This window comes from Dipodomys merriami, unplaced genomic scaffold (genome assembly GCF_024711535.1).
Source record: "Dipodomys merriami isolate MVZ:Mamm:240054 unplaced genomic scaffold, mDipMer1.0.p SCAF_6, whole genome shotgun sequence".
Classification (NCBI taxonomy): Eukaryota; Metazoa; Chordata; class Mammalia; order Rodentia; family Heteromyidae; genus Dipodomys; species Dipodomys merriami.
The window spans coordinates 58,017,428-58,045,249 of NW_027206179.1; the positions used below are offsets into that span (position 1 = coordinate 58,017,428).

At 40.3% G+C, this 27,822-nt stretch overlaps 1 protein-coding gene across 2 annotated transcripts; it reads right to left on the minus strand.

The window, feature by feature from the left end:
• Sertm1 (serine rich and transmembrane domain containing 1) lies at positions 1–27,434 on the minus strand. 2 transcript variants are annotated; one of them, XM_070002961.1, is made up of 3 exons: positions 27,283–27,434; positions 26,572–26,787; positions 1–3,231 (listed from the first exon to the last, which is right to left on the minus strand). In XM_070002961.1, the coding sequence occupies exon 3, from the start codon at positions 3,038–3,040 to the stop codon at positions 2,717–2,719; it is 324 nt and encodes a 107-aa protein (XP_069859062.1). In that variant the 5' UTR covers positions 3,041–3,231; positions 26,572–26,787; positions 27,283–27,434; the 3' UTR covers positions 1–2,716. The 2 variants fall into 2 exon arrangements, with proteins under 2 accessions (XP_069859062.1, XP_069859063.1); XM_070002962.1 differs by lacking the exon at positions 27,283–27,434 and adding an exon at positions 26,953–26,983.
• Between the last annotated feature and the right edge of the window lie 388 nt (positions 27,435–27,822).

The window sequence follows — 27,822 nt, forward strand, 5'->3', positions numbered from 1 at the left end:
TTCTTTATTTATAAAGCCATCTTTCAATCTTTCACAAATTCATCTCTAGTTGTATAATCCCTTACCTTGGCAACTTGTAATGGGGAAAAATCCTTTATTCCATCTTTGGATATGGATCCTCATTACTCCACTTAATGTTGAGAGCAAGAATCTTGTGTCAGGGAGAGAGAGGCGAGAGTATGCCTGCAGATTTGATTGGCTTTGACTTAAGTAGTTTTGCTGTCAGAAGTCCTCAGGGAAGGATGTAAAGCTACCCTTTAAGACAAATTGTAATCACATTGTTCTACTTTGTGGGGGGTATTTTGCTCAAAGCCAGCTTGAGCCACAGTTCTATTTCCAGATTTTTGATAGTTAATTGGAGATAAGAATCTCATGGACTTTCTTTCCAGGGCTGACTTTGAACCATAATCCCCAGATCTCAGACTCATGAGTATCTAGGATTATAGGCATGAGCCAATGGTGTCTGACTGTGTGTATTTATGTGTTAATATTACTTCACTTATGGCTTTCCCTCCCCCATAACCAAAATAGCACAAGAATAACCAAAGATCAAAAGTGATACTATAAAATGACTGCCTTAATCCTGAATGGCTGTCACAACAATATTAACTGGGAGCATGTGAATATGCACACAGAATATATACATATTGATAGATACACAAACATGTGCATACATAAATATACTCAGAGAATGCTAATCATGATCTAAAATAGCTGATATTCTAACCCATTGTCATGCTTTAAATGGTAGCAAAGGCCATTTTATTTCCACAGATGATACACTTGTTTTTACAGTGTTTGGGGTTGTTTCTGGCATATAAGTAGTTAAATGTGGTCTAATTTAGGTGTGATGGCTAGTCAATAAAAAGAAATAAATGGCTTCTGATGTGCATTACCAGTTCTCATCTTTTTTAGCATTCTGGATTGACTAAGACAGACCCTGTAAAAATGGTGAATTGAATTCTTTCTCCTATCCTATCTAGCAAATGCTGATGGCACAACACATGCAAAGGATGTGCTTTAATGTCACCACATAAGATATTACTAAATGTCTTGAGTATGGAGTGATTCAATCGTGTTTTATGGTATATTGATGAGTATAGTGGCTCCCACAGGTTCAGTGTTTATGGTCTGGACCACTCATTAAAAAATCAAATGAAAATTCTTACCCTTAAGATGCTGCATAATCTCTTTGCTTTGTTTTAGGGGCAGCTAGATTTCCATGTCTGTGTTCCAAGGGTGTCAACGCTCATGGACAGCCATGGCTAGCTACAGTATGGTTGCTCCTAGGATTGTGGAAGCTTCTGGTACTTACTCAACTGGAATGTCTGAAATTTTTGACATAAACTCACATTCTAGAACCCTAATGCGAAATATGATGTCAACATACAACATTGCTATCAGAGACATGTAACATTCATGGAGTATAGAAACAGACACATATCAGCAATTCAACCCTGCATTTTGCAACCTAGTATGAATGAGCTAACATATGGTATATTGGAGACAATGCAATTCTGTTCTAAACTTATAAAGACGATGAAACTGAGTATAGGATGTACATGATTGCTGAGTTATTCTTGCCTAAAATACAAAGAAACAAGCATTTCCCCTATGCATACCTTCTGCTGATGGAAATTACAAGTATGATATAAAAAACTTCTGTGGTTTATCTTTTTTTTTGGCTTAGTAATAGTGCAAAACATTCCACATGGAGCACTGTGACTTAAACTAAGTAGAAGAAAAAACTCTGCAGACACAAAAACCGTATAGAGTTCATCATGACACACATTTGTCTTGCAATCAAAAGTCCAGCTTTTCCAAATGACTTCTATTCATTGATAAATGAAATCTTCATGTTTTAAAGGAAACTTAAAGAAAACATTTAAATGAAGAGCAGAAGGGGGGATTGCAGTCATAATATCCAACAAATTACCCCATGAAGCTAGAGACACTTTTTTTTTTTTTGTCGGTCGTGGGCTTGAACTCTGGGCCTGAGCGCTGTCCCTCAGCTCTTCAGCTCAAAGCGAGCGCTCTACCACTTGAGCTACAGCGCCACTTCCCCCATGAAGCTAGAAAATCGAGGGACGGTTGGTAGTGGGAGGGAAAGGGGTGCAGGATGGAAGCGGTGATATTGATCAAGATGCATTGTACAAGATGCATAGACAGACATATCTAATGGTAACCTTTTTGTACAACTATTTAGAGATAACAAAAGTATAATTAGAAAAGAAAAAAATTAGCATATTAGACTTGTAGTTTCAGACATATTATACAGTAAATCTAAACTGAGTTCCTTTTCTTTTTTAACGTTTGAATATGGAAAATATCTCTTAAATAGCTCCAACTTGATTTTGCCAGTTTTGGTTGGCCTAGTTGTTCTCACAGGTTTTGTAACAGAGAATAAACACACAGGTCTGCATCCAGCCTCCCTTAAGAAGTTTCCTCAGTTGAGTTCGTCGTATCCAGCAATGTGTGCTGATCAACTTTGAAGAAGCCAGCCTCTGATTTGTCAAAGGATCGGTGCAAAATTCTCAGCACTAACGTTCTCACTCTTCGGTCACCATTGATTTCTACTTTCACAAATGAGAAGCATCCAGAAATCAAAGTGAAGGAGGAATACAGATCTACACACCAAAAGGGTCACTTCTTCCATAAAGTAGCAGTTCCATCAGGGGGGAGGGAAAATAAGCTGTTGTCACTTTAAAGATTCTTTTCAGGATGAAAGGTTTGAGAAAGTGGATCTCTGAGAGGAAATACTACAGACTTCTAAATTGGTGAAGGAACTTCCTGCATCACTTGGATACTCTGGGTAGGAAGAACTGGAAGAGATGATATTTTTGAGCCTCTGGAGGGCAATGATTAAGAGCAGAAGTAGAAATGCTAAAAGGCTGAGGAATATGGACACGTAGATGTAGACATTGGACAGGTGGCCCGAGGACGGGTCTACCGACGTGGACAGCGATGTGGGGAATAGCTCGAGGAAAGTTCCGTTTTCCACGCTTCCTGCAGATCCAGACAAAGGGTCAGGCTCAGACATCTTAACGGAGAATGAAAGGCTGTACAGGGATTAGAAGTCAAAGCTTCAGCTGGGCAGTGGTGGCTCACACTTATAATCCTAGCTACTCAGGAGGCTGAGGATCCAGATTTGAAGCCAACCTGGGCAGGAAAATCCATAAGACTCCTCTCTCCAATTAACCAGTGAAAAGCAAAGTCAAGTGTCCATTGAGACTGCAAAAATAAAAAAAAAATAGACATTTCAGTGCATTTTTCAGAAAATAACACATTTTCAATATAATGTTTAATTTTTATTTCAGTGAGGTTAATGATCAAACCCACCAAGGAGAGGGAAATATGAAATGATTCCCCCCCAAACAAGTAATGCTTATTGAAAATGAGCTTTTTTTCTTTCCATAGTACTCTAGGTGCCATTTTATTATAAAGGTGCCAGGTTTCTCTGAGTAACTACAGATAGAACAGAAAGGAAAGCACAGTTCTGATGGGTCCAGCTGCTGTGATTTCAAGAGATGTGGAGAACCCAAAACATTAACCTTCTTCTTCCAGAAAGTTCCATGCACCCTGTGACCACTATCCTAACACCTGACCAGAATCACCTGCTAGCGCTTGGTGGAGAATCTTTGAACAAGCACATGTGGGTTTTGTCAAATATTTAGAATATGTTAATTTTCAAGTAATTTTTGTATGCCAGTACAGAGACTTGTACTCATAGCCTAGGTGCTGTCCCTGAGTTTTTTTTTTCCCCCTCAAGACTAGCATGCTATCATTTGAACCACAGCTCCAGCTTTTGGCTTTTCAATGGTTGATTGGAGATTAGTATCTCATAGACTTTCCTGCCTGGGCTGAGTTTGAATCTGGATCCTCAGATCCCAGCCTCCTGAGTAGCTAGCATTATAGGCATTGCCAGTGAGTTTTAACTCCTTGAGATTAATAGCTATTTATCTCTATTTCTCTTCTTTAAATGTACCCAGGTAGTTTGCTTTACATACTTTGGGTACTCAAAAGAAACACCTTGAACTTAGAAGTTAAACACTGTTAACTTAGAAGAACTTGGATTTCGTCTAAGTGGTAGAGTATTTTTTAGTTTAAATTTTATTGTAAAGGTGATGTACAGAGGGGTTATGGTTATGTAAGTCAGGTAATGAGTACATTTTTTTTGAGCAGTGTCGCTCCTCCCTCATTTTCTCCTAGATTTTCCATTCCTCCTACAAGTTGTATAGTTCATTTCCAACATAGTATCAGGTGAGTATCACTGCTGAATTGGTTCACCCTTTGTCCTACCTGAGTGGTAGGGTATTATGTTTGCTGTCAAGACTTAGGTTTGACTTAGGTTTGCCATGCAAATTTCCAATCATCTTTGGGCAGTTGGGCACACAATGTACATTTTCTGAGCTTTACTTTTCTCATCTGGAAAATAGCTTTTTCTCATTTTCTTTGACAAGACAATAGTTATGAAAACACTGTGAAGTAAAAAGTTGGATCAAAATGTTTGTGTGTTTATTCTAAGGGGCACTGAGGGGAAATGCTTTCCTCTTAACCAGTAAAGGAAGACTTCTTTCCTCTGGGAAGGAAGCAGTCTGAGGACAGAGGAACCTCTAAGTGGAAAAATTTAGAACTATTTTGCTCTTCAAGTGGAGAAAAAATGCTTCTTGCCTCCAGCAAGCACTGGATCCTTTTGCCATGTGTTTTAAAATGTAGCTTCAGTTGTAAAAATGCTAATAGGGAGCCATCCACGCTGCCCCTTGTCACCCCTTCCTACACTTGCTGGTATTTGTCTTTTCCCTTCTGTTCTCCAAATCTCATTAAGCAGCTGATTCTTTGAGTCTGACTTTTGCTGTGGTGGTCAGCACTGAGCAGCACTAATGAACGCTGGGAAGTGGGGAGACACGGGGGAGGGGCTGTCCCTACTGAGTGTCATGCACAGCACTCCAGAGGGGCCAGGGACAATGTCTTAGTAATTCCTAAAATAATTTGACTTCTACTCCTCATTATGCTTTGGTCTGGTGATATTTTATTCCATTAGGCTGCTACATGCTGTTTCTGGGAAAGAAAGAGAGAAACAGAGAGAGAGAGAAAGAAAAAGAGGGAGAAAGAAAAAGAAAGAAGAAAGGAAGGTGAGAAAGAAATAAACAGAAGAAAGGAAAGAGACAACCACAGAAGAAAAAGATGAAAGAGAGGGAAAGGAAGAAGGAGAAAGAAAAATGAGACAAGAAAGAATGAGATAAAAGAGAAAAAATAAAAGGAAGAGAAAGAAAGAAAGGAAGAAAGAAAAAAGGAAGAAAAGAAAAGAAAGAGAAAAGAAAAAAATCACAATGAGCGTTTCTCTGATTTGGGAGTGGGTGGCCTTCCCACAGTGTGTGATTGCTCCAGCCACTCCTCTTTGGGGAATCAAGAAAACATCTCAGAGGTAGTAGGGTACACAGAAAATGAAGACAGGAACCTCACAGACTAAATAGGAAAATAATATTCAAAATGTCCTAACACAGCCAAACTGTAACCAAGGAAACAGAGACACAAAAAAGCTAATTGCTGTGCCTTAAGTAATATTTGTAATGAAGAAGATAGGTCACCTCCACCCCTTATGGAATGAAGGTCTCAATTTTCCTATCATTTTGGCAGTGAGACCTGTCCATTGCCTTTTTTCTAGCACAGGTAAAGAAGGGAGTCTACCTTTGGTGTCTGTTATAACCACTTTGTAGGACAGATAGACTAGAGCATGTAACCATTTTGCAGATGAGAAAACTGAGGTCAAAGACACTCAGTTTACACTGTTCAGCAATGACACACAGAGAAGTAACTATCACTTATGCCTGCAGTGCATGCCTGGTTTTCTTGATTGTGGTAGGAAGAGAACAATGACAAGTCATGACAATGGTAGCTCTCTGTCACTTACCTTGGACAAGCCTACAGCTAGTCTTGATGGTTGCTTCCCATTTGCCTGACAGTAAAGTACATCTTTCTTACCTCTCCAAGAGGACCCAGGTTACAATGTGATACTGTTTGTGTAATCATAGCCAGAAAGCAATCAAAGGTCATCACAGGTACAGGTATAATAGACAAGCATTTCTTTCTCAAAGTCTAGAAAGACTAGCAGAGCTTTCAGGCCTCTGCCACAATTTTTTACAAGAGAAGTTGATAGATCCAGTCAGAATCAACTGATTATTCTCAAGCTACCTTCTCTTTTCACCCAAATCCATGTCATTTTCTTAGGGATGGGGCTGGAGTTATAGAGAATGTCATTGTGGTATCAGCAAGTGGACAGCAATGTTAAAACAAAGATGTTCTCTCTTTTCAGGTTGAATACTTTAAGGGGACCTGCTCATTTCCTGAAGGTCACCTTCTCCCTGTGAGCTCCTATTGTCTATGAGCTTCACAGAACACCAGGCTGAGAAGATTTGGTAAAAGCACCTATTTCCTAAGCTGCCTTAGGAGCTTAGAAAAAACAAACAAGTGAAACTTGTGTGTCTTTATCTGACATTTCATAATCAAATATCTTCCCCTTTAAATACCTTCATCCCAATATTACAGATTTAATACCACTTCTAGAGTACGTCTTAATTTAAAATGACAGCTACAGTAATTTCTTTTCATTGCTCTACTCTCAAACAAATAGCGCACATGCCTCATTAGAGATGATTCTAACTTGGCAGCATTAGTTCTCAGTTTCTTATTGACACAAAAAAGAAAGTTGGTTCATCTTCCTTCTCTGTACTGAATAAGGCTTTGCATGAACCAAATCACAAGTGTTTAGGCATTTCGTCAAGAGGCACTGTGGAAACGAAATCAAATGAGTGTGCTGCAGGATGACATTCGTTGAGCTCTTTCTCTTAGATAAGGTTTAAGCAAAGAAGAAACAGCCTTCATCGTAAATGCATAGCCTTGACCTATCTTGGGGCAGCGCCAGCATACTCTGATCTCAAGTGACATGTAAAGAAAGCCAAGCAGGGATCTTGATTTTGTTGTTGTTGTTCCTAAGCCATCCTCAGAAAGTATTTTTTTTTTTATTTTTTGAGAAAGGAAGAGGAGACAAGAGTATCACCACATTTATAAATGAAGATCTGTGGAAATGGCTTACCTCATTGTTAGCCAACACTTCGCATTGTCTCTTGGAACAAAACCCTGTGCTGGGAAGACATGGTCAGAAAAGCAGCGAGAAAGGAAAGCCAGGTAATCCCTCCCTGTGAGCAACATGGGGTGGAGGTGGAGAGAGAGACAGCGCAGCAGCCACCAGGACTGTCACTCAGCATCACGTCCCCCATGACCTTCCCAGAGAATGGAAACTTTCCTTTCCACTTGGTAGTCAGGTAGTCATGAGGATTTTACTGCTGTTTTACACACACACACACACACACACACACACACACACACACACAGAGATAGAGAGAGAGAGAGAGAGAGAGAGAGAGAGAGAGAGAGAGAGAGAGAGAGAGAGAGAGAGAGCTATGGAACACAAGCTGGCCTTGAACTTGTGAACTTCCTGACTCAGTCTCCAAGGTGCTGGGATCACAGGTGAGAACCACCACACCACACCACAGCGCATAGTTTGAGAAGAATAAAAATGAACTCTCTAACATGGACCTTCATCCTTTCATTTCTTCTGAAAGGAAGAGGAACTGACTAGCCCTCATCGCAGAGTCTTCTCACAGAAGCATAAGATCTTGACCGAGACGCAGCACGTGAGCAGAGCCTATGCCTAGGCCTTGACTTGCAACACACGGTGTTTTTATAAAACTCAGGCTACCAATCAGACCTGATTTATGGCACAGCAATTTCGGATTTTCTGGAAAACCAGACATTGCAGACAAGGTTTAAAGAGAGATCTACCTGGTATAATCAACAGTGTGACATCATTTCATAAATATCTACTCATGTTATGTCATACTCTAAAAGATGATTCTCTCAAACCATTACGAATAGTGTGATAAAGTAGTCGCCTGAGATGCAAAAAGTACAGAAATATAAAATTCAATATCGTAATGCAAAAAGTACAGAAATATAAAATTCAATATCGTAATGCATTAATGGTTCTAGAAGATACTGGAACTCTTTCTCTCTCTAGACCAAACAGAAGCTATTTCAAGAATTCATAAGTGAACTTACATATCTGAAAAGAGCTATTTGTAGCTTATTAAAAATAGCATTTTGGGGCTGGGAAGGTGGCTCAGTGGTAGAGCACTTGCCTTACATGCATGAGGCCCTGGGTTCGATTCCTCAGCACCATATAAGCAACAAGAAAAAAGCCAGAAGTGGCGCTGTGGCTCAAGTGGTAGAGTGCTATCCTTGAGCTGAAGAGCTGAGGGACAGCACCCAGGCCCAGAGTTCAAGCCCCATGACCGGACCCAAAAAAAAAAAATAGCATTTTAGCTGGACAATGGAGCTTCACATCTCAGAAGGCTGAGATATGGATGATCTTAGTTCTAAAACAGCCTAGGCAGAAAAGTCCAAGAGACTCCACTCCAAAATAACTGGTAAAAAAATGTGGCTAGAAGCATGGCTTAGTGGTAGAGCAAGAGTTATGCAAGCAAATCCAGCAAATATGAGACCCTGAGTTCAAACTCTGGTCTTGGGTACCCTTCCACCCCCCACCCCCCCAAAAAAAAGAAAATCAAGACAAAACAACAACAAAACAAGCATGCTTTATATAAGACCTCCCAGATCTTACTTTGATAATCATCTTCTTAATGTTTTCTTTGTGTCTTGGACTCTTAAGTCATGCTCCTTATAAATGCCAATGTTTTTTATTTTAATTTTTTTTTCAGACATGGGGCTTGAACTCTGGGCCTGGGTGCTTTTCCTGAGCTCTTCAGCTCAAGGCAAGCTCTCTACTGCTTGAGCTATAGTGCCACTTCTGGTTTTCTGGTGGTTAACTAGAGATGAGTCTCATGGACTTTCCTGCCTGGACTGGCTTTGAACCCTGATCCTCAGATCTCAGCCTCCTGAGTAGCTAGGATTACAGGCGTGAGCCACCAGTACCTGGGTCCTAATTGCCAATCTTTACTTGTTTTTACTTGTAGTCAATGGCAAAGGCTTAGTCCTGGGCTTGAAATCATTCAAATAAAGTTTATTTGCCTACTTGAGAACTGCTTTTACTTATCAGGACATGCTTTGGGAGTGCTTGTGTTATCATGTCTCCTGTCAGCTCAGTGCAAGCCAAAACCCATTCAAGAGGTGAATTGTATCTATCCACACAGAGCCAGAGGCCTGCCTTACAGATGGGGAGGTGGAGATGTGGGGCTTTGCATATGCTTAGTTCAGGGATCTAGACTGGGTAATATAAGGTGAAAAAACGAATAATATCCATTACCAACAGTTCAAATGACTCTACGATCAGAGAATACAATCATAAACTTTTTTCATAGTAATTTAGTAAAAAGATAAAGCACGACATAGTAGCTTGTAATCAATGATGAACTTAGGCGAGTAGTTTAAAAATTATTTCTAGAGCAGGTCATTAAGTTGTTTTAGATCTAATACAGTTTTCTATAACTTTCACTTGGTCATGACTTTTATCTACCTGGAATACTTTCAGACTCTGTAAAATAGTTCCTCAGCAAAAAACAAACACAAAGAAACCTTTCATGTTAGACAGCTTGTTTTGTTTTAACTACTTAAAATTAGGTATTCATCAAAGTATACTTCGTACAAGTATTCAGAATGCATTTTTTCTAATATAGGAAACAGAACAGATCGAAGGAAGTAATAACACACATGCATATACATGAGAGGGAGGAAAAGAGAGAAGAAAGGATGAGAAGAGAGGGAGAGGAAACACATTGCAAAAGGAGATAGGAATAAAACCAGTTTGACCTACCTCACATAGGCTCAGAAGTAAAGGCATGACTCTTTACATTTTGTTTGAACAGGAAACTAAGCTTTTATTTTTAATCAATTTGAGTATATGTACCTTCCTTAAGAAGATTTTTATGACCAGTCAGGAATAATCATTTAAGCCAGGTGTCAGTGTGTCATGCTAAGATCTGAGGATCACAGTTAGAAGCCAGCCTGGACATGAAAGTTCTAGACACTTTTTTTTAAAACTGGGGAATCAAACCTAGGATGTAGTGCTTACTAGGCAAGAGCTTTGCCACTGAGCTTCATCCCAGCCCATCCTTGATACTCTTTAGCTCCTTATTAACCACCCAAAAGCCAGAAGTGGAACTGTGGCTCAAAGTAAGAGAATTCTAACCTTGAGCAAAAAAGCTCAAGGATAATGCTGAGGTCCCAAGTTCAAGCTTCAGGGCACACACACACACACACACACACACACACACACACACACACACACACACACACACGGAAGAAAGAAAAGAACAGTAATTGTAAAATAATAGGATCTTAGAATTTTAAAATAATACAATCTTAAGATAAGATAGATCACTCAGAGAAAAAAAGCTTTTCCAAAACAGAACCCAATTCTGACAGTGTATTTTGATGATTCTTTTGTGATTTTTGGGGGAAAAAATTAAGAAGGCAAATTCCTGCACAGGGAATTACGTTGCCTAATATACATTTAACTGGTAATAAAAAAAAAGCAGCAACTTGAAAGTTGACAGAGTATGCACTGGTTAAGACACAGAATGACAAAATGTCATTTCTAGGGAAGAAGAAAAGAGATCACTGACTAAACTCTTCATTTAAAGAAAAAGCAAACAGCCAGAGAAATGATGATTTGATGATCACAGTCAAGGTTGTGATGAATAGTGGGAAGAAAGAGGGTAAAAAGCCACACTGGCCTTTCAAGATGTTACAGCACTTTTATTTTTGTTACAGCACTTTTAATGAGGGATTGCAGAATCTATTCACTCTCTAGTCTCAGAGCTGATCATTTCTAATTATTTAGACGTATGCCCAGAAAAACATTTTTTTCCCTCAGACCAGCTATAATTGGTTAAGTCATAGCACTAGTATACAAAAAAAGGTTTGCTTTTTTTATTTTCAGCAAGATTAAGTTATACTAAAAAAATCACATTATAGTAGGGGAATAGAATAATGCTTGTTGCTCTTCTATTGTATCTTATTTTGTTCCTATAGTTACAGTTGTTTGTATTCAACTTACTTTATTGTGCATTCAGAATATGCTCATAGCAGTCTCCTTCATTAATGTGCTATTAGGGACCATTTTGTTTTTAAAAACTTAATTTGTGATTAAAAAATTTGAGGTTTAAAGAAAGACTTTTAATTTTTTACAGGTCAACTACTAGATATCTATCCTTGAGTTCCCTGGCCTCCAACACAATTCTAAGGAAGCTTAATGCTCTTAGAAAACAACCTTTGTTAAAGTTTGTCCTAAATCTAAGCAGATTTCTTAGAAGTAAGGCCATCAGGCCACTCAGAAGAAGAGGAGCATGCCAGAGTACTCACTCACTACATACCAGTGCCCCTTCTCCATTATTTTGTGTTTCTACTGCTACCTCCTTCCTTTAGCTGTACAGACTCCTCAGTTTATGACTATTGTCATCTAGATTTTTATTTTCCTCTCCATTCTTCATTCCGCTTCCTACCATCTCCTTAAGGCTTCCAGGCTAAAGGATCAAACAAGAATCTTTCTGTGTAGATGTGTTTCTGCAAATGCCTATTGCTGATTTTGCCTATGTCTTCCCAATTTACAAGAATGAATATTGAGATAATATTTCAGTTACTTTATATCAGAGACTCCAAACTTCATTTCCATTTGAAGTATTTTGGTAATTAAAGCATAGGGAAAAAAGGAACGTGAATGAACTATGTATCTAATTCTTTTTTGGACATTAAAAAAAATACAAGGAACACTAATAACAATTACCCATGCACAAGATTATATATATAGGCACAAACTGAAAAGTAATGATGATATTGGTTGTCTGAAAAGAACTTCAGTATTAGCAAAATACTTAAGAAGACCACTACTTATATTTATGTCTATTGCAAGTAGTATTCATGGATTTGTTAAAGAAGAGTACTTTAAAAATTATTCCCTAAAGTGGAAAAATCTCCCATGCTCCTGGATCAGAAGGATCAACCTCGAGAAAATGGCAATATTTCCCAAGGCTATCTACAATTCAATGTGATACATATCAATATTCCAACCTCATTCTTCAATGAAATAGAAGAAGAAATCCAAAAACTCATATGGAACAATAAAAGACCCCAAATAGCAAAAACGATCCTTAACAGAAAGAATAGTGCTGGAGGAATATCAATACCAAATTTCAAACTCTACTACAAAGCCATAGTAATCAAAACAGCTTGGTACTGGCACAAGAACAGACTTCAGGACCAATGGAATAGAGATGAAAACCCAGAAATGAACCCACAGACCGATAGCCACCAAATCTTCGATAAAGGAGCTAAAAAAAATAGGATGGAAGAAAGGCAGCCTTTTCAGTAAATGGTGCTGGCAAAATTGGTTAATCACTTGTAGAAAACTAAAGCTAGATCCTTATATATCACCCTGTACCAGAATCAACTGCAAATGGATCAAAGAACTCAAAGTCAAAGCAGACACCCTGAAAACAATACAGAAAGGAACAGGAGAAATCCTAGGTTTCCTTGGCACAGGCTGAAATTTTCTTAATAGAGACCCAGAAACACAACAAATCAAAGAAAGGTTGGACAAATGGGATTGCATGATATTGCAGAGCTTCTGCATGGCAAAGGACATAGCTAGCAAGATCAATAGAAAGCCCACTGATTGGGAAAAGATCTTCACTAGCCATACAATGGACAAGGGTCTCATATCTAAAATATACCTGGAACTCAAAAATTAAATCACCACCAACAAATCCTCAAAGAAACAACTGCCAAATGAATAAGTGGGCTAAAGACTTAAAGAGAAACTTCTCTGAAGAGAAAATAAGAATAGCCAATAGACACATGAAGAAATGCTCAACCTCTCTAGCCATAAAAGAAATGCAAAGCAGAACATTGAGATTCCACCTCACCCCAGTTAGAATGGCAAAAATCAAGAACTCTAATAACAATAGATGCTGGAGGGGATGTGGACAGAAGGGAACCTTACAGCATTGTTGGTGGGAGTGTAAACTTGTTCAACCACTTTGGAAAGCAGTATGGAGATTCCTCAAAGAACTCCACATAGAGCATCTCTATGACCCAGCAATCCCACTTTTGGGCATTTACCCAAATGATCACAAACAAGACCATACTAAAGCTACCAGCACAACTATGTTTCTTACAGCATTATTTACCATAGCTAAAACATGGAACCAACCCAGATACCCCTCAGTAGATGGATCAAGAAAATGTGATATATATATATATATATATATATATATATATATATGGAATTCTATGCCTCCATCAGAAAGAATGACATTGCCCCATTTGTTAGGAAATGGAAAGACTTGGAAAAATTGTATTAAGTGAAGTAAGCCAGGCCCAAAGAAACATAAGTTCCTATGGAGGGCTGCAGGAGCCCCGACCAAAGACAGCCGCAAAACCAACATTGTAGCTAAAATGGTGGGGCCTTCCGTCTTCCCGGTGACGAGTGCTCTCTGTAAAAAACAACTCCTTATATGGCTATGACTTGGCTCCTAGTTTGCTTCCGTGTTTGCAGCCCTATCGGTATATGCCACATGGCGCTTCGGGATTGGCCATCCAGGAGGCTTATAACCGGAGCGCGGGGGCGGAGGGGAAAGAGAAGCAGGGAGAAGCAGGAAGAAGCAGGAAGAAGCAGGAAGAAGTGGGCAGGAGAGAAGCAGGAGAGAAGAAGCTGTAAACAAGGTCCTGAATAAACCGCCTGAAAGAAGAACCTGTTGTCGCGTCATCCTTGCGGGTTGAGGCGGTCGCGACAAGTCCCATGCTTTCCTTTATTTGCAATAACTAGTATATGTCTGAGGCAAGCAGAGAAGGTCAAAAGCTATGCACATATGACCATATAAAATGATGTTAAGCAAAATAAACCCCAAGATAGGGACACAAGTGGTTTTCTCTTTCTTTCTATAGTTTCTAATGTATTTATAATGTACCATGTGTTTCTTTGTATGTTCCTCCCCCACAGTATAACCTCTATTTTCAGTGTATTTGATGTTGGTGCCCTGCATCTTGTATATACACTTTTCTAATTTGGGGAGGGGAAGGGAAAAAACAAAATGCTTAAATAGGGATACAGGTTGACCCATTGTAACAATGAGATGCACAAGACACTTACATTGAAAAACGAACTTTACAATTTAGGCAGGGGGAGGAGTGTAGTTGTGGAGGTGGGAGGGAAGGGATGGTAGGGAAAAAATAAAGGAGGAGGTAACAAAGCTTGATAGGAAATGTACTCATTACCTTGTTCCTGTAACTGTAATCCCTCTGTACAGTATTTTTTACAATAAAAAACGTATAAAACTTATTCCCTAAAAATAGATGAGGCTATTACAAATATGTGTAAATGTTATGTATTTGCATTTCCCAATAGGGATCCAATCTCACAGTCTTTCACTGAACATTTAATTCATGGCATAACATTTACTTGAATTAATGAACCATCATCTTTCATAATACAACTACAAATAGGACCCTAGTTGATCATGTCTCTATAAATTGCCCATCTCATTTTTATATGAGAGCCAACTGTTTAGCATAACATATACATATGAGCTTTGCCAAAGAAATTTGCTCTATTTTCCAATGTTCTATGGCTGACATTCAAAGTATAATGATGCTTTCCACAGTGAAATGGGTATTTAAAAAGAATGATGCTTGGTAATTGCCAACTTAGGCAGGCTAAGTATTGGATACATCCACATTTGCTAATATGACATAACTTAGGAGTCAGCCAAACAAATACTCAGATATAAAAATTAAGATGCACATGTCATGACATCATCTTAAGGCAATGCAAAATTCTTCATGGACCTTGGATCAATGAAGAAAAACAGCTTTGTTATAAAAAAAGATATTGGAACCAATGGGGGGAATTTGAACAATGACTTTACATTACAGATGAGGGAACCACAGAGCCAATGTTTCTTTTACTTTTCTTAATATAATTTTTTTCAAGTCTTTCCATTTCCTTATGAATGGGGCAATGTCATTCTTTCTGATGGAAGCATAGAATTCCATAATTTGTATATGCTTATGATAGTCCCAGCAGAGGTTCACAATAGCCCAATAGCCATGTACACATGACCATATAAAATGATGCTAATTGAAATGATCTCCACGATGTAGAAACAAGAGGGTTTTTTTGTTGCTGTTGTTTGTTTTTCTTTTCTTTCTTTACTTTTTTTAGTGTTCTGTTATTCTTTTTTCTTTTTTTTCTCCTCTGGTTTATTTCCCATGGTCACTGTTTCTGATTTCGGTATCATTTGTCTTGCATATAAGTTTATCTGATTTGAAGAAAGGAAGGGGAATCACAGAAACAGTGGGACAAAGGATGAACCAGTGCAACTCACTAGACACGATGTTGGAAATGAACTTTACATCTTGCGGGGGAGGGGAGTCGGGGAGAGGAGGAGGGAAAGAGGGAGAAAGTGAAGGAGGGGGTGACACTGTTTGAAAAGAAATGTACTCATTACCTTACTTACACAGTTACTTAACTGAAACCCTTCCATATATCACCTTTACAATAAAATAAAATTGAAAAAGACTATACACACATGAGCTAATTACATTAAATGAATATTAAGTTTCTGATATTTGATACAGGAAAACACTCTTATTCTTTGGAAATATATGTTGAAATATCCACAAAGTATCATGATATCAGCAACTAACGCTCAAGAGGCTCAGTCAAAACAAACAAAAGCATACACATATATGTACCACATAGAAAGAAAAAAAGTGATAAACTCAAAATGTTAACAACTAATTAATCTAATTTAGGGATATATAGGTGCTCATTGCTACTGTACTGGCAACTTTTCTTGGAAAAAAAAGTACTCCTAAAGAAAATCTGCTTGGAATAATAAGTAAGGTAGCCAAGATGTTAGATGCATCTAAAGAAATATGAGGGTGGATGCATGATTCTTCAAAGGGGCATTATACCAGATTGCACATCTGCTGTCACCATTAGCTCCTGTTGGCCACTAACTCCCAGGCACTCATCATGAAGCATCAGAGGATGAGATGGAGGATCCACGGTGGGTGAGATGCTCGTCCAGGACCAGGAATGCCGACTCAACACCAATCAGCCCAATTCCTGACTCATTCATGCCAACACCCACTGAACTGCATCTCATTTGGGCTTCCTGGAACAAGGAACCTTGTTAAGTTTTTCTAACAGTATCTACCACAGTATCAGGCAAAAGTCTTCAAGGCTATCCCTCCTACAGCTAAAACACCCAGGCAAAGGTAGGGGTTTTGGCAGTATCTTGAATCTGAAGAGTTATTTGCTAAATGAGGACTAAGAGACAGATGGATTGTGAGAAGCTCAAAGACAGCCCATAATAACCAGTCAAGTTTAGGTTCAAAGTAGATCTCTGGGAATTAACAGTAGCAGATAAGCCAAATGCAGTGGGAAACCTTACATATGCAGGAAAAGAAAACAGATACATATGGCAAACTCCACAGGCACTTCTCATATCATAGCTAGCAACCATCTCCTCTATTATCTAAGTTTGGATGACTTTTTTAGTGTAGTTAGAGGCTAAACTTAACTCCCAAACTTGTTTACAAGGTCAGAGTCCTTTGAAATAAGGGTGAACAAATAATTTAGAAATTAAAGCTAGTCACAGCTGTAAATGAAAATCTTGTTAGGATTGATTTTAGAAGGGCTTTTTCTCAGTCATCTCCCATCATATAACTGATGTACACACTCAAATGATGAATCGTAGACAAGCTGGATTTTAGAAGTTGCAGAAAACACTCTCTCTACCAGGAGACAAAGGGCTCTTTCAACATAATAAAATGACTCATCTATCTGGATATCTAGGTTTACCAAGAAGGCAGGAAACAGCAAGAGGATGTGTTTGTCATTAACCACATGTTCTCACCCACATGGAGTTCTCAGTGCTAGTGGCTGGGGCAGACAGCAGCAGAGCATGCCTGAATGTGCCTCCTTTCTCTCGCAGGAGGTACAACAAACTCACAAGTCTGGTTAATGAAGAAAATGTGCACACGTTCCTGGCAACATGGAAGCAAACGATGTGGCAGGTTATTGAGAGCTGGAGGAAACCAAACCTTCGGCAGTCTGTTCTCATTTTAGCTATGGACTCTGTCAAAGATAATACAGAGGCAGTGAGCAAATGCAGGCTCAATTCTTTGAGAATGAGGAGTTAAGCAGAGGGGAAAATTGAAAAATAATTAAGAATTATTAAGAATTTATTTGTAGAAGAAAGACCTCGGTACCCGTGACTTAAAAAATGGTTATGGGCCGGGCGCTGGTGGCTCATGCCTGTAATCCTAGCTACTCAGGAGGCTGAGATCTGAGGATCATGGTTCAAAGCCAGCCCGGGCAGGAGAGACCTTGAGACTCCTATCTCCAATAAACCACCAGAAAACCGGAAGTGGCGCTGTAGCTCAAGTGGTAGAGCGCTTGCCTTGAGCTGAAGAACTGAGGGACAGCGCCCAAGCCCAGAGTTCAAGCCCCACGACTGACAAAAAAAAAAAAAAATGGTTATGGATTCTTTAAAAAAATATAAATAAATGTGGTATGATTCAGAAAATAGTGGGTAATCTTTTATAAAAGATGTAACTGACTTTGGCCATATATATATGTATGCATGCATGTATGTATGTATGTATGTATGTATGTATATACTTATATAAAACTCATTGTTAAGCTCTTCACTTTAACATTTAAGGTTAGGTGCTCTGTGTTTTTTGTTCAGTCAAAGGAACAGTACTAGATAAAAGCACACCCACAATTATGGTCTTTGTTCTTTCTTTTTCTTTTGGCGGGGGGGTCCAGTCGTGGGGCCTGAACTCTGGGCCTGGGCGCTGTCCCTCAGCTCTTCAGCTCAAGGCTAGCGCTCTACCACTTGAGCCACAGAGCCACTTCCGGCTTTTTTCTTTTTTCTTATGTGGTGCGGAGGAATAGAACCCAGGGCCTCAGGCATGCAAGGCAAGTGCTCCACCACTGAGCCACCTTCCCAGCCCCTGGTCTTTGTTCTTTCTTATGTCAGTATTGTGAGCTGGGAGGGAAGGAGATATCCTGGAGAAAAGTGATGGGAGGGAAAGGCATTGAGCAAAGTGATGAGTGTTTCTAGGTCACTGGAGAACGGCACTGTGTCTTCAAAGTGAGGTAGGAAAAGCAAGGCAAAGCCAGGGTGCCTTTGTAGGAGAAAGAATATGCAGATACGCTGGGCTTCTGGTGGCTCATGCCTATAGTCCTAGTTACTAAGGAGGCTGAGATCTAAGGATCATGGCTCAAAGCCAGCCTGGGCAGGAAAGCCCATGAGACTCTTATCTCCAATTAGTTACCAAAAAAACCCAAAATCAATCTGTGACTCAACTGGTAGACCTCTAGTCGTGAGCATAAAAGCTCTGGCTGTCAGGCCTGGAGTTCAAGCCTAGGACTGGCACCCCCCTCCCCCCAAAAAAGTATAGCTAAACCAGACTGGAAAGACTACCATCACCATAACATAAATGATAGCTGTCACTACATGTTGAATAAAATGTATGCACCAGTTCTGGATATGTGTTTTTGTTTATGTGAGGCTATGTATGTTCATCTTCACAACTCTTAGCAGTAGTTATTGTTATCATCCTCACCTGTTTTTGTTTTGTTTTGTTTTGTTGTTTTTGGTTGGTCATGGGGCCTGAACTTTGGGCCTGGACTCTGTCTCTCAACTCTTCAGCACCAGGCTAGAACTCTACCACTTGAGTCACAGTGCCACTTCTGGCTTTTTCTGCTTATGTGGTTCTGAGGAATCGAACCCAGGGCCCCATGCATGCAAGGCAAGCACTCTATCACTGAGCCACCTTCCCAGCCCGTCCCCACCTGTTCTTAAAAGATGATTAAAGTTCAGAGACTTTAAAGACTTGCCTAACATCATCCAACCCTTACAAGGCAGGGCTAAATTAAAATCTGTATCTTTATATATCCAAATTCTATGTCCAATACATTTCTTCTCTCTGGGAAACAAGGAGTGGAAGAGGGTTATCTGTTTGACTGGTAACCTTTCTCTTTTTTTGGTGGTTCTACATTTTTAATAATGTGGTATGTGAATACTTTAAAAAAGTCAATTAGTGACTAACTAGGGTTTTTTTTTTTACAATATACTTAATTTTGTTATCATAATAAAGGTGATTACTGAGTACATTTCTTTTTGGAAAATGTCACCCCTTCCCTTGCTCTCCATTTTTCCTCCTATCCTCATCCACAAGTTGCATAGTTCATTTTCAAGATAGGGTCTAGTGAGTACCATTGTTGCATTTTTTCACCCTTCATCTCTTCATTTTTGTGCTTCCCTTACACTCCCAAAGACATTTAAAGGAACAAACAGAACAAAAAGAAAAGAAAAGAGCCAAAAAGAAAAAAAGACTAATTTCCATTTTCTGGAGTTCATTTCAATAAATATAATTTTGTAGGATCAGATGCACATAAGTATTGTGCCTTTCTGTTCCTCTCCTAAGAGTATCCTCTTTTGGTCTCACTGCATGTAAATGCCTAGAGATATGCTACTATACGTATATATATATTATGTTATATGTATATAACACATATATGTGTTATAAGTTATGTGTTATGCATTTTACATCTACTTCTGCATATTAGAGGAAACGTGTTGTTTGTCTCTCTGAGCTTGGCTTACCTAACTTGGGACTAATTATCTTTAGTACTCTTGGCAAAATGTTTCTGACATTCTTCCTTCCAAGTATGTTGTATAAGTTTGCATGTTTCCAACCCCCTCTGAATGGTTCCTTTTGGCCAATACAGTGTAGGAACAGTGACATGTGCCACTCACATCTGAATAAAAAATAGAAAGCTCAAGGTGAGCTTCCCTGTCTTGCAGTAACTCTGTGAAATCCTGGCAGTGTTTACCAAACATGGAGACTCTTGTTTTGTTGTTCTTATTGTGGTAGCATCTAGTTTCTACGGGCTAACTTAAGATCATATTCTATGATGACAGACCATTTTATAATGGGTCTCCAAAATTTGACATCTTTTTAAAAAAATTATTTGTTTAATGACTTTTGTTTATGTGGTACCAAGGAATCGAACCCACAGCCTCATGCACTCTACCAAGAAGCCACATTCTCAGCCCAGAAACCAACTTCTTTGCAGCCCAATTCTTTTTTTTTTTTTGGTCGGTCGTGGGGCTTGAACTCTGGGCCTGGGCACTGTCCCTCAGCCCTTCAGCTCAAGGCTAGCGCTCTACCACTTGAGCCCACAAAGCCACTCTGGTTTTCTGGTGATTTATAGTGTCACGGACTTTCTTGCCTGGGCTGGCTTTGTACCGTGATCCTTAGATCTCAGCCTCCTGAGTAGCTAGGATTACAGGCATGAGCCACTGGTGCCTGGCTGTAAGCCAGCACATTCCATATCTGTAAATATATTGATCACAATGTATTAATTATTAATATAATAGTGTATTAATCTACTAGTAAGAAAAGCCAATGATATTTTCTATAATGAGCTAGAATATGATTAGTTACTGACACTTAAAAACTTCCACTAAACAAGCACAAATAGTTTCAAAGGGAATAAGTGAGAGACAATAAAGATATTAGTGTGTTCTGCTGGAGGAATATCAATACCAAACTTCAAACTCTACTATAAAGCCATAGTAATCAAAACAGCTTGGTACTGGCATAAGAACAGACCTCAGGACCAATGGAATAGAATTGAAAACCCAGAAATGAACCTACAGACCTATAGCCATCTAATCTTTGATAAGGGAGCTAAAACAATAGAATGGAAGAAAGACAACCTCTTCAGTAAATGGTGCTGGCAAAATTGGTTAACTACATGTAGAAAATTAAAGCTAGATCCTTATATATCACCCTGCACCAGAATCAACTCCAAATGGATCAAAGACCTTGAAGTCAAAGCAGACACTCTGAAAACATTACAGGATGGAATAGGAGAAACCCTAGGTCTCCTTGGCTCAGGCCGAAATTTTCTGAATAGAGACCCGGAAACACAACAAATCAAAGAAAGGTTGGACAAATGGGATTGCATAAAGTTGCAGAGCTTCTGCAGGGCAAATGACATAGCTAGCAAGATCAATAGAAAACCCACGGATTGGGAGAAGATCTTTACTAGCCATACAACGGACAAGGGTCTCATATCTAAAATATACTTGGAACTCAAAAAATTAAACCCCCCAACAACAAATCCTCAAAGAAACAACTGCCCAATAAATAAGTGGGCTAAAGACTTAAAGAGAAACTTCTCTGAAGAAGAAAGAAGGATGGCCAATAGACACATGAAGAAATGTTCAACATCCCTAGCCATAAAAGAAATGCAAATCAAAACAACATTGAGATATCACCTCACTCCAGTTAGAACGGCAAAAATCAAGAACTCTAACAACAACAGATGCTGGAGGGGATGTGGACAGAAAGGAACTTTACTTCATTGTTGGTGGGAATGTAAACTTGTTCAACTACTTTGGAAAGCAGTATGGAGGTTCCTCAAAAGACTTCACATAGAACTCCCCTATGACCCAGCAATCCCACTTTTGGGCATTTACCCAAATGTTTACAAACAAGACCACACTAAAGCTACCAGCACAACTATGTTTATTGCAGCATTATTTACCATAGCTAAGATATGGAACCAACCCAGATGCCCCTCAGTAGATGAATGGATCAAGAAAATGTGGTATATATACACAATGGAATTCTATGCCTCTGTCAGAAAGAATGACATTGCCCCATTTGTTAGGAAATGGAAAAACTTGGAAAAAATTATATTAAGTGAAGTAAGCCAGGCCCAAAGAAACATAGGTCCCATGGTTTCCCTTATTTGTAATATCTAGTATATGTATGAGTCAAGCGGAAAAGGTCAGATAATGTGATGTCAGGAAAATGAACCCTTAGATGTGTATTTTAATGTTTTTTTCTTTCATGCATGTGTTTCTAATGCATTTATAAGATTATCTCTTTGTTGCTTTGTATGTCCCTCCCCTACAGTATAACCCCTGCTTTCACTATATTTGATGTCAGTATAACTAGTGGAGGAGATGGGGAAAAACCAGTTGTTTAAGGATACAGGTGGACCTGTTGCAACAATGAGAAGCACAAGTTGTCATGTCCAAAACGAGCTTTACAACGTCGGTGCGGTTGGGGGGGGAAGGGGGGGAAGGAAGAGGATTGGGATGGGGGCGAGGGGGGAGGCTAGGAAGGGATGTGAAGGGTAAACAAAGGAGGAGGCTGCAATGCTTGGTAAGAAATGTACGCATTATCCTGCCCATGTAATTGTAACTCCTCTGTACAGTATGTTCACAAATAAAATTAAATTAAATTAAAAAAAAAAGATATTAGTGTGTGAGTCTTGATCCCTAATTAAGAAAAAAAGATCATTGTACAAATGGGAGTTAAAGTGATTGAGAAAAACTGTACTCTCACATATTCATTCATAAATAGTTAGCTTCAAATAATTATCATATATGTAATTTATTCCTTCTTTCTTTTATAATCCCTCTCAACATAATATTTTCCTTATTAAAAAAATCAAACAACAAAATCAAAAGTAAAACCAAATGATGATAACACAAATGGAAAAAAAGTTTTGTTTTTATGAAATCAGAGCACTATGAATCCTTAGAAATCAGGAAACCCTTTAATTAAAAGATCTTCAGTGAGTTGGGTATTGGTGGCTAGAAGTGGAGCTGTGCCTCAAGTGGTAGAGTGCCAGCCTTGGGTGGGTTTACATTCTATTTTGTGCATTTTTTGCATTTGAATTTTGATATAAAGAACATTTATTATTTTATAAGGACATCTCCAACTAAAAATAAATATAATTTAACTATAGCCTAAGAGTAAAAAAGAAAAGACTGCTGTTTTTAAAGTTAAAACTCCTCTACCTTCTCATGTTGTTCCTCCTTCTATTTTACCATCGATACATAACATAAATCATTGAGATTGTTCATTTGAACCATTTCTTTGAAAGTTTAAAACTCTCAAGCTGAGGCCTGAAAGTCTTCTTAATATGACTTAATTGTGTTAAATAAGTTGAATTTTGAGCTTTACAGCAAGTTGTAACTGTTTGATCTAAGAAACATTCATAGAAGAACAAGAAGGATCTGAAGAGCATACCCCTCTGCTAGAATCCTGGTCACAGGGAAACGCAAAGTGAGGAGCAACCAACCCAGTTTCACTGACAGCAGCAGATAGATTACCAGGCATTCTAATCAGTGCCAGACTGCTGTGGCAATTAAGAAAGCTGCTTTTTGGCTTCCTGGGGGAGGGGGCCGTGTGTGTGTGTGTGTGTGTGTGTGTGTGTGTGTGTGTGTGTGTGTGTGTGTTGTGTTGTGTGTGTAAATCTGTATGGTAAATGCTCCCTGAATGGATGGAGTCAGTGTTTTAACTGAGGGTTAAGTCATCTTCCTGACTTTCTGAGTTTAAAACCTGTTTATACAGACCCTTCACCTTTTGTTTCCCATTAGAAACTGGATTCAGGCTTGTTACTATTGTGTGTGTGTGTGTGTGTGTGTGTGTGTGTGTGTGTGCGCACGCGCGCGCGCGTGCACGCTCGTGTGCGTGCACTGGTCCTGGAGCTTGAATTCATAATTTAGGTGCTCTCCCTTAGCTTTTTTTTTTCCTCAAAGCTGCCACTCTACTACTTGTGCCACACTACCACTTCTGGCTTTTTAGTGGTTAATTGGATATAAAGTCTCACAGACTTTCCACCCCCAGCTGGCTTTGAACCTCAATCCTCAGAGCTCAACCTCTTGAGTAGCTAGAATTACGAGGCATCAGTTATGAGCATTCAGCTTCTGTTACCTTCTTAAGATACCTCTTTTACAGCTATTGTAGGTTTATTTTTTCCAGGCTCCTTGTCTTCGACAATATACTAGCACCAAACATCAAGCCTAAAATATTGTAACCCTGGGCTAATTTCCCCTCTTCATAGTTGAGGAAATTTAAAGCTAAGAAACTTGGAAAATATTAATGACATAATCTATTCCTGATATGAAGTTGGAGCTTTACAATAGCTCTGTTTGGGAGGGACTGTGCCATTTCATGCTGGAGATGTTGCATATAGGCAGGCAGATAGATAGATAGATAGATAGATAGATAGATAGATAGATAGATAGATAGATAGATAGATAGATAGATATAGATATAGATATATCTTCTCAATTGCTCTGAATTTCTCTTCTCTTTGTCTTTCTAATGGACAAACTTAGTGAAGGATACACAATGGCTACTTTCTGGTTCTGAGCGTGAATATGATCCTAAGGGACTTTTGAAGGAAGTATTCCATGCCAGGAGACTGAGTCTCTCAGAAGAGTATGTCCTGTGGATGTCTCCAAGACATTATAATCAGAGCTGAGGAAATCACATCCTGTGGGGGATGCCATCCTGCATATGAAATGGTCAATGGATGCACACATTTCTTGAATTCAAATCAAAGGCTGCACCACACTTACACACCAAGGACTTCTTCACCTATGCCTTTGCCTGAATCCTCTGTGTAGAATGTTGGTAAAAACGAATGCCTCCAGCTCACACACACAGTATCAACCTTTTCTTTTTTGGATCCCTGTTCCATTAACTAACTTAAAGGCTTTATTACTTTTTCTTCTGGCTATCATTATGAACAATAAGAAGAAACTATAAGAATTGGGCCTAAGGCACTTTCTATTAATATAGTAATACAATAATACAATATGCTCCACATTTGTTACATTTCCCTAATAATTACTAAATATAAAAATTATGATATAAAGGGAATACTAAAATCCAAGCACAGGAAGATGAGTAAACCCAGAACATGATCAGAATATGATCAAATCAGCTGAGACTCAATCTAGAACAAAAGCTAAATCAGAGAATTTTGCCTGCCATGGGTTAATCTTTCATTCTTGCAATGAATGAAAAACTTGAAATTTACTTAAGGACTCGTATGATTAATCATGCTTACCAGTCATCTCCACCATCCCTCATCTGCCCCATTAAACAAGATACAGAAAAGGAGAATTTCAAGAAGCCTGCAAGTAAACGCTCTCGTGGATTTATTGCCACGCACAATCACACCGTTATTGATCTCTTAACCCTTGACATGCTTGTGCATATTCTAAACATCTGGTGAACTGAAGCAGCCCACACCAAAGGGAGAACAGAATCAATCTTACTATGCAGGAGAATTCCTTAGTAACACCCGTGGATACACTTTGAGCTTTCCAAAAACACTTTGCTCTATACAGAAGAATAACACACATAGAATACTCCATCCACTTCCAGAAACACAGTACTTCCAGAGTACTTTTGAGGTGGGCAGGTGGTTCACTGCTATTACTGCTGCTATGGGGTCCAGCATTTCAAAGTGACCAGAGCATGGCCTGAAGAAGTTCTACCAATGACTCAGGTGATGGGACAACCTCTCTAGCAGCACTACAGAAAGCTATTTGTATCACAGAGCATCCTTGGTGAGATGATTATTAAGGATGTCCTGGCTGTGGTGGTGGGAGGGGACAGCAATCTCTATTGAACAAAATGAAGCACACTGACTGACAAAGGACCACTATGGACCAGATCCCAAGGAAGCTAATGCATATAGACTAGCTGTATAAGCAAATTGAACATTACCTTTAAAATTTTCTCTTCAGGGGCTGGGAAAGTGGCTCAGTGGTAGAGCGCTTGCCTTGCATGCATGGGGCCCTGGGTTCGATTCCTCAGCACCACATAAGCAGAAAAAGCCAGAAGTGGCACTGTGGCTCAAGTGGTAGAGTGCTAGCCTTGAACTGAAGAGCTGAGGGACACAGCCCAGGCCCAGAGTTCAGGAGCCCATGACCCCCCCCACACACACAAAATTCTCTTCAAGGAAGAGGTACTGGATGGCAAGACTGAATCAAAAGCAAACTTTTGAGACTGCATCACCTGAATGACGGAAGGGGTGACAGTGATCAAGTTGCATTGTCCTCCTACATTGACATGTTGAATTGAAACCCCCTTTTCTATATCTACTTGAAGGTAACTAAAACTATTAAGAATAATAAGAGAAATAAAAAAGACTGCCACCTATCTTGTCTCTTTTTCCTGTGGACTGATGTGAACATGAATCTCGGTAGTAATAAAGTGAAAAAACACCCGAGGAGAAACATCTTAGGTGTGGTCCCGGGGTTCACCACGCAGAATGAGGACCCCAGTTCTGTCCGTAGTGTGCACACCCGTAGTGTGCACTGTAACCAAGTGCCTTGCATGGCTTGGAGACAACCTCTAGCTGAAGAATCAGATCCACCGCACTGAACTACTTGAGTAGAAAAATGTACGGCTGGGTATCTGGCAGTGGAAAGCTCGTACTTAAGAGTCAGCAAACCTGGTTCTCCTTCTGAGAATGAATGAACAGATCTAGAAAGATCGGGGAGGAGGGTGCATTGCACGCTGTCTCTTAATCAGAACTCAAACATTTTGCCCATTGTGTACGTGCAGGGAGCCGGGCTGGGAAATGCAAGATTCCAGCGCCAGAGACCTCGGGTAGAAGACCAGGGCTTCTCTGGAGCGATGACTTACCTGATACGTGGAGAACTCGGGAATCACCGCCAGGGAATGCAAGTGTTCAGCGCCAAGGGAAAAAAAAAAACCCCAAAACAAAACTTCTCCGGATCTGGAGCCACCCCGAGACTGGTGAAAAAAGACTCGGGCGGGGGGGAGAGGGAACACACAGTAAGGTGCAAAGGCAGACGTCAGGGTGCCCGTGGCGAGTTCCCCAGGAAGAGACAGATGACCCTAGAAATTCAGAGAAGTGCAAAAGGAACATAAGAATGAACACACACACACACACACACACACACACACACACACACACACACACACACACACACACACACACACACACCAAAAAAGGCTACACAAGTGCACCTAGCAACGCTCTCTACTGCAAAGAGGGCAGACCTTGCAGCCGCGGGTGTCAAGGAACGCGGAGGCAGGCCATCCCGGGGCCAAGGACACTGCGTGTCCGGCTGCTCGGCGGGTCTCCGGTAGTCCCGGACACCGGTGCAGGTGAACGGAAGGGGCTGCTCAGGGATCCTAAAAGGGACCCAGGGGGTGTTCCACAGCAAGGAGCCCTGGGAGTCCTGGAGCAGACTCCAGGGGCTGAGGAACGCAGCGTACATCCCTGGAGAGGCGTCGAGGCTCCTCTAGCAGAGAGGGGACCCCCCCCTTCCAGTGCGTGGCACCCGGTAAGTCTGGGGGCTCCGCACAAGTCGAGAGAGCCCGACTGACCTGAGGTTGGGCCGGGCTTCGGCGATCCGAGTGGGGCGGCGCCCGGGTCTCGGCGATGCGGTCCCGGAGAATGCTGGGCGCAGGGGCGCGGCGCGCGGCCGGGGAGCACGGGCTGTGGATTCCTGGGCGCCGCGTTTTGAGCTCCGGGAAGTCGGCTCCGCCGGGTCTAAGCGATGTCCCTCCGCCCCTCCCGGACCGCGCGACCAATGGCTGCGATGGGGCCCACTCCCCGCTGCCCCCCAGGCGCGGCTCAGGCGGACATTGGGCGCTAGGACAGCACCCCGCTCTGGCGAGGGAAGAGCTTGCGCTCTGGTTGGAAAATCCTGGAGGACAGGGAAGCAATTGCGCAGGCAGCCCCATTTGGGGGCGCCAGGTGTGGTACCCCGAATTCTTGGTGGGGGTATGTGGTGTGGGAGAGCAGTTTTTGGGAGGGATGAAGGCGAAAGCATCTATTTCTTGCCAAGATTTTTCTCATATATATCTATATTATATATACACTCTATTAAATATACTATATACTATATATAGTATATATACTAT

Coding starts and splice junctions, on each gene's coding strand:
- Sertm1 (XM_070002961.1), bottom strand. CDS start 3,040: ATGTCTGAGCCTGACCCTTTGTCTGGATCTGCAGGAAGCGTGGAAAAC.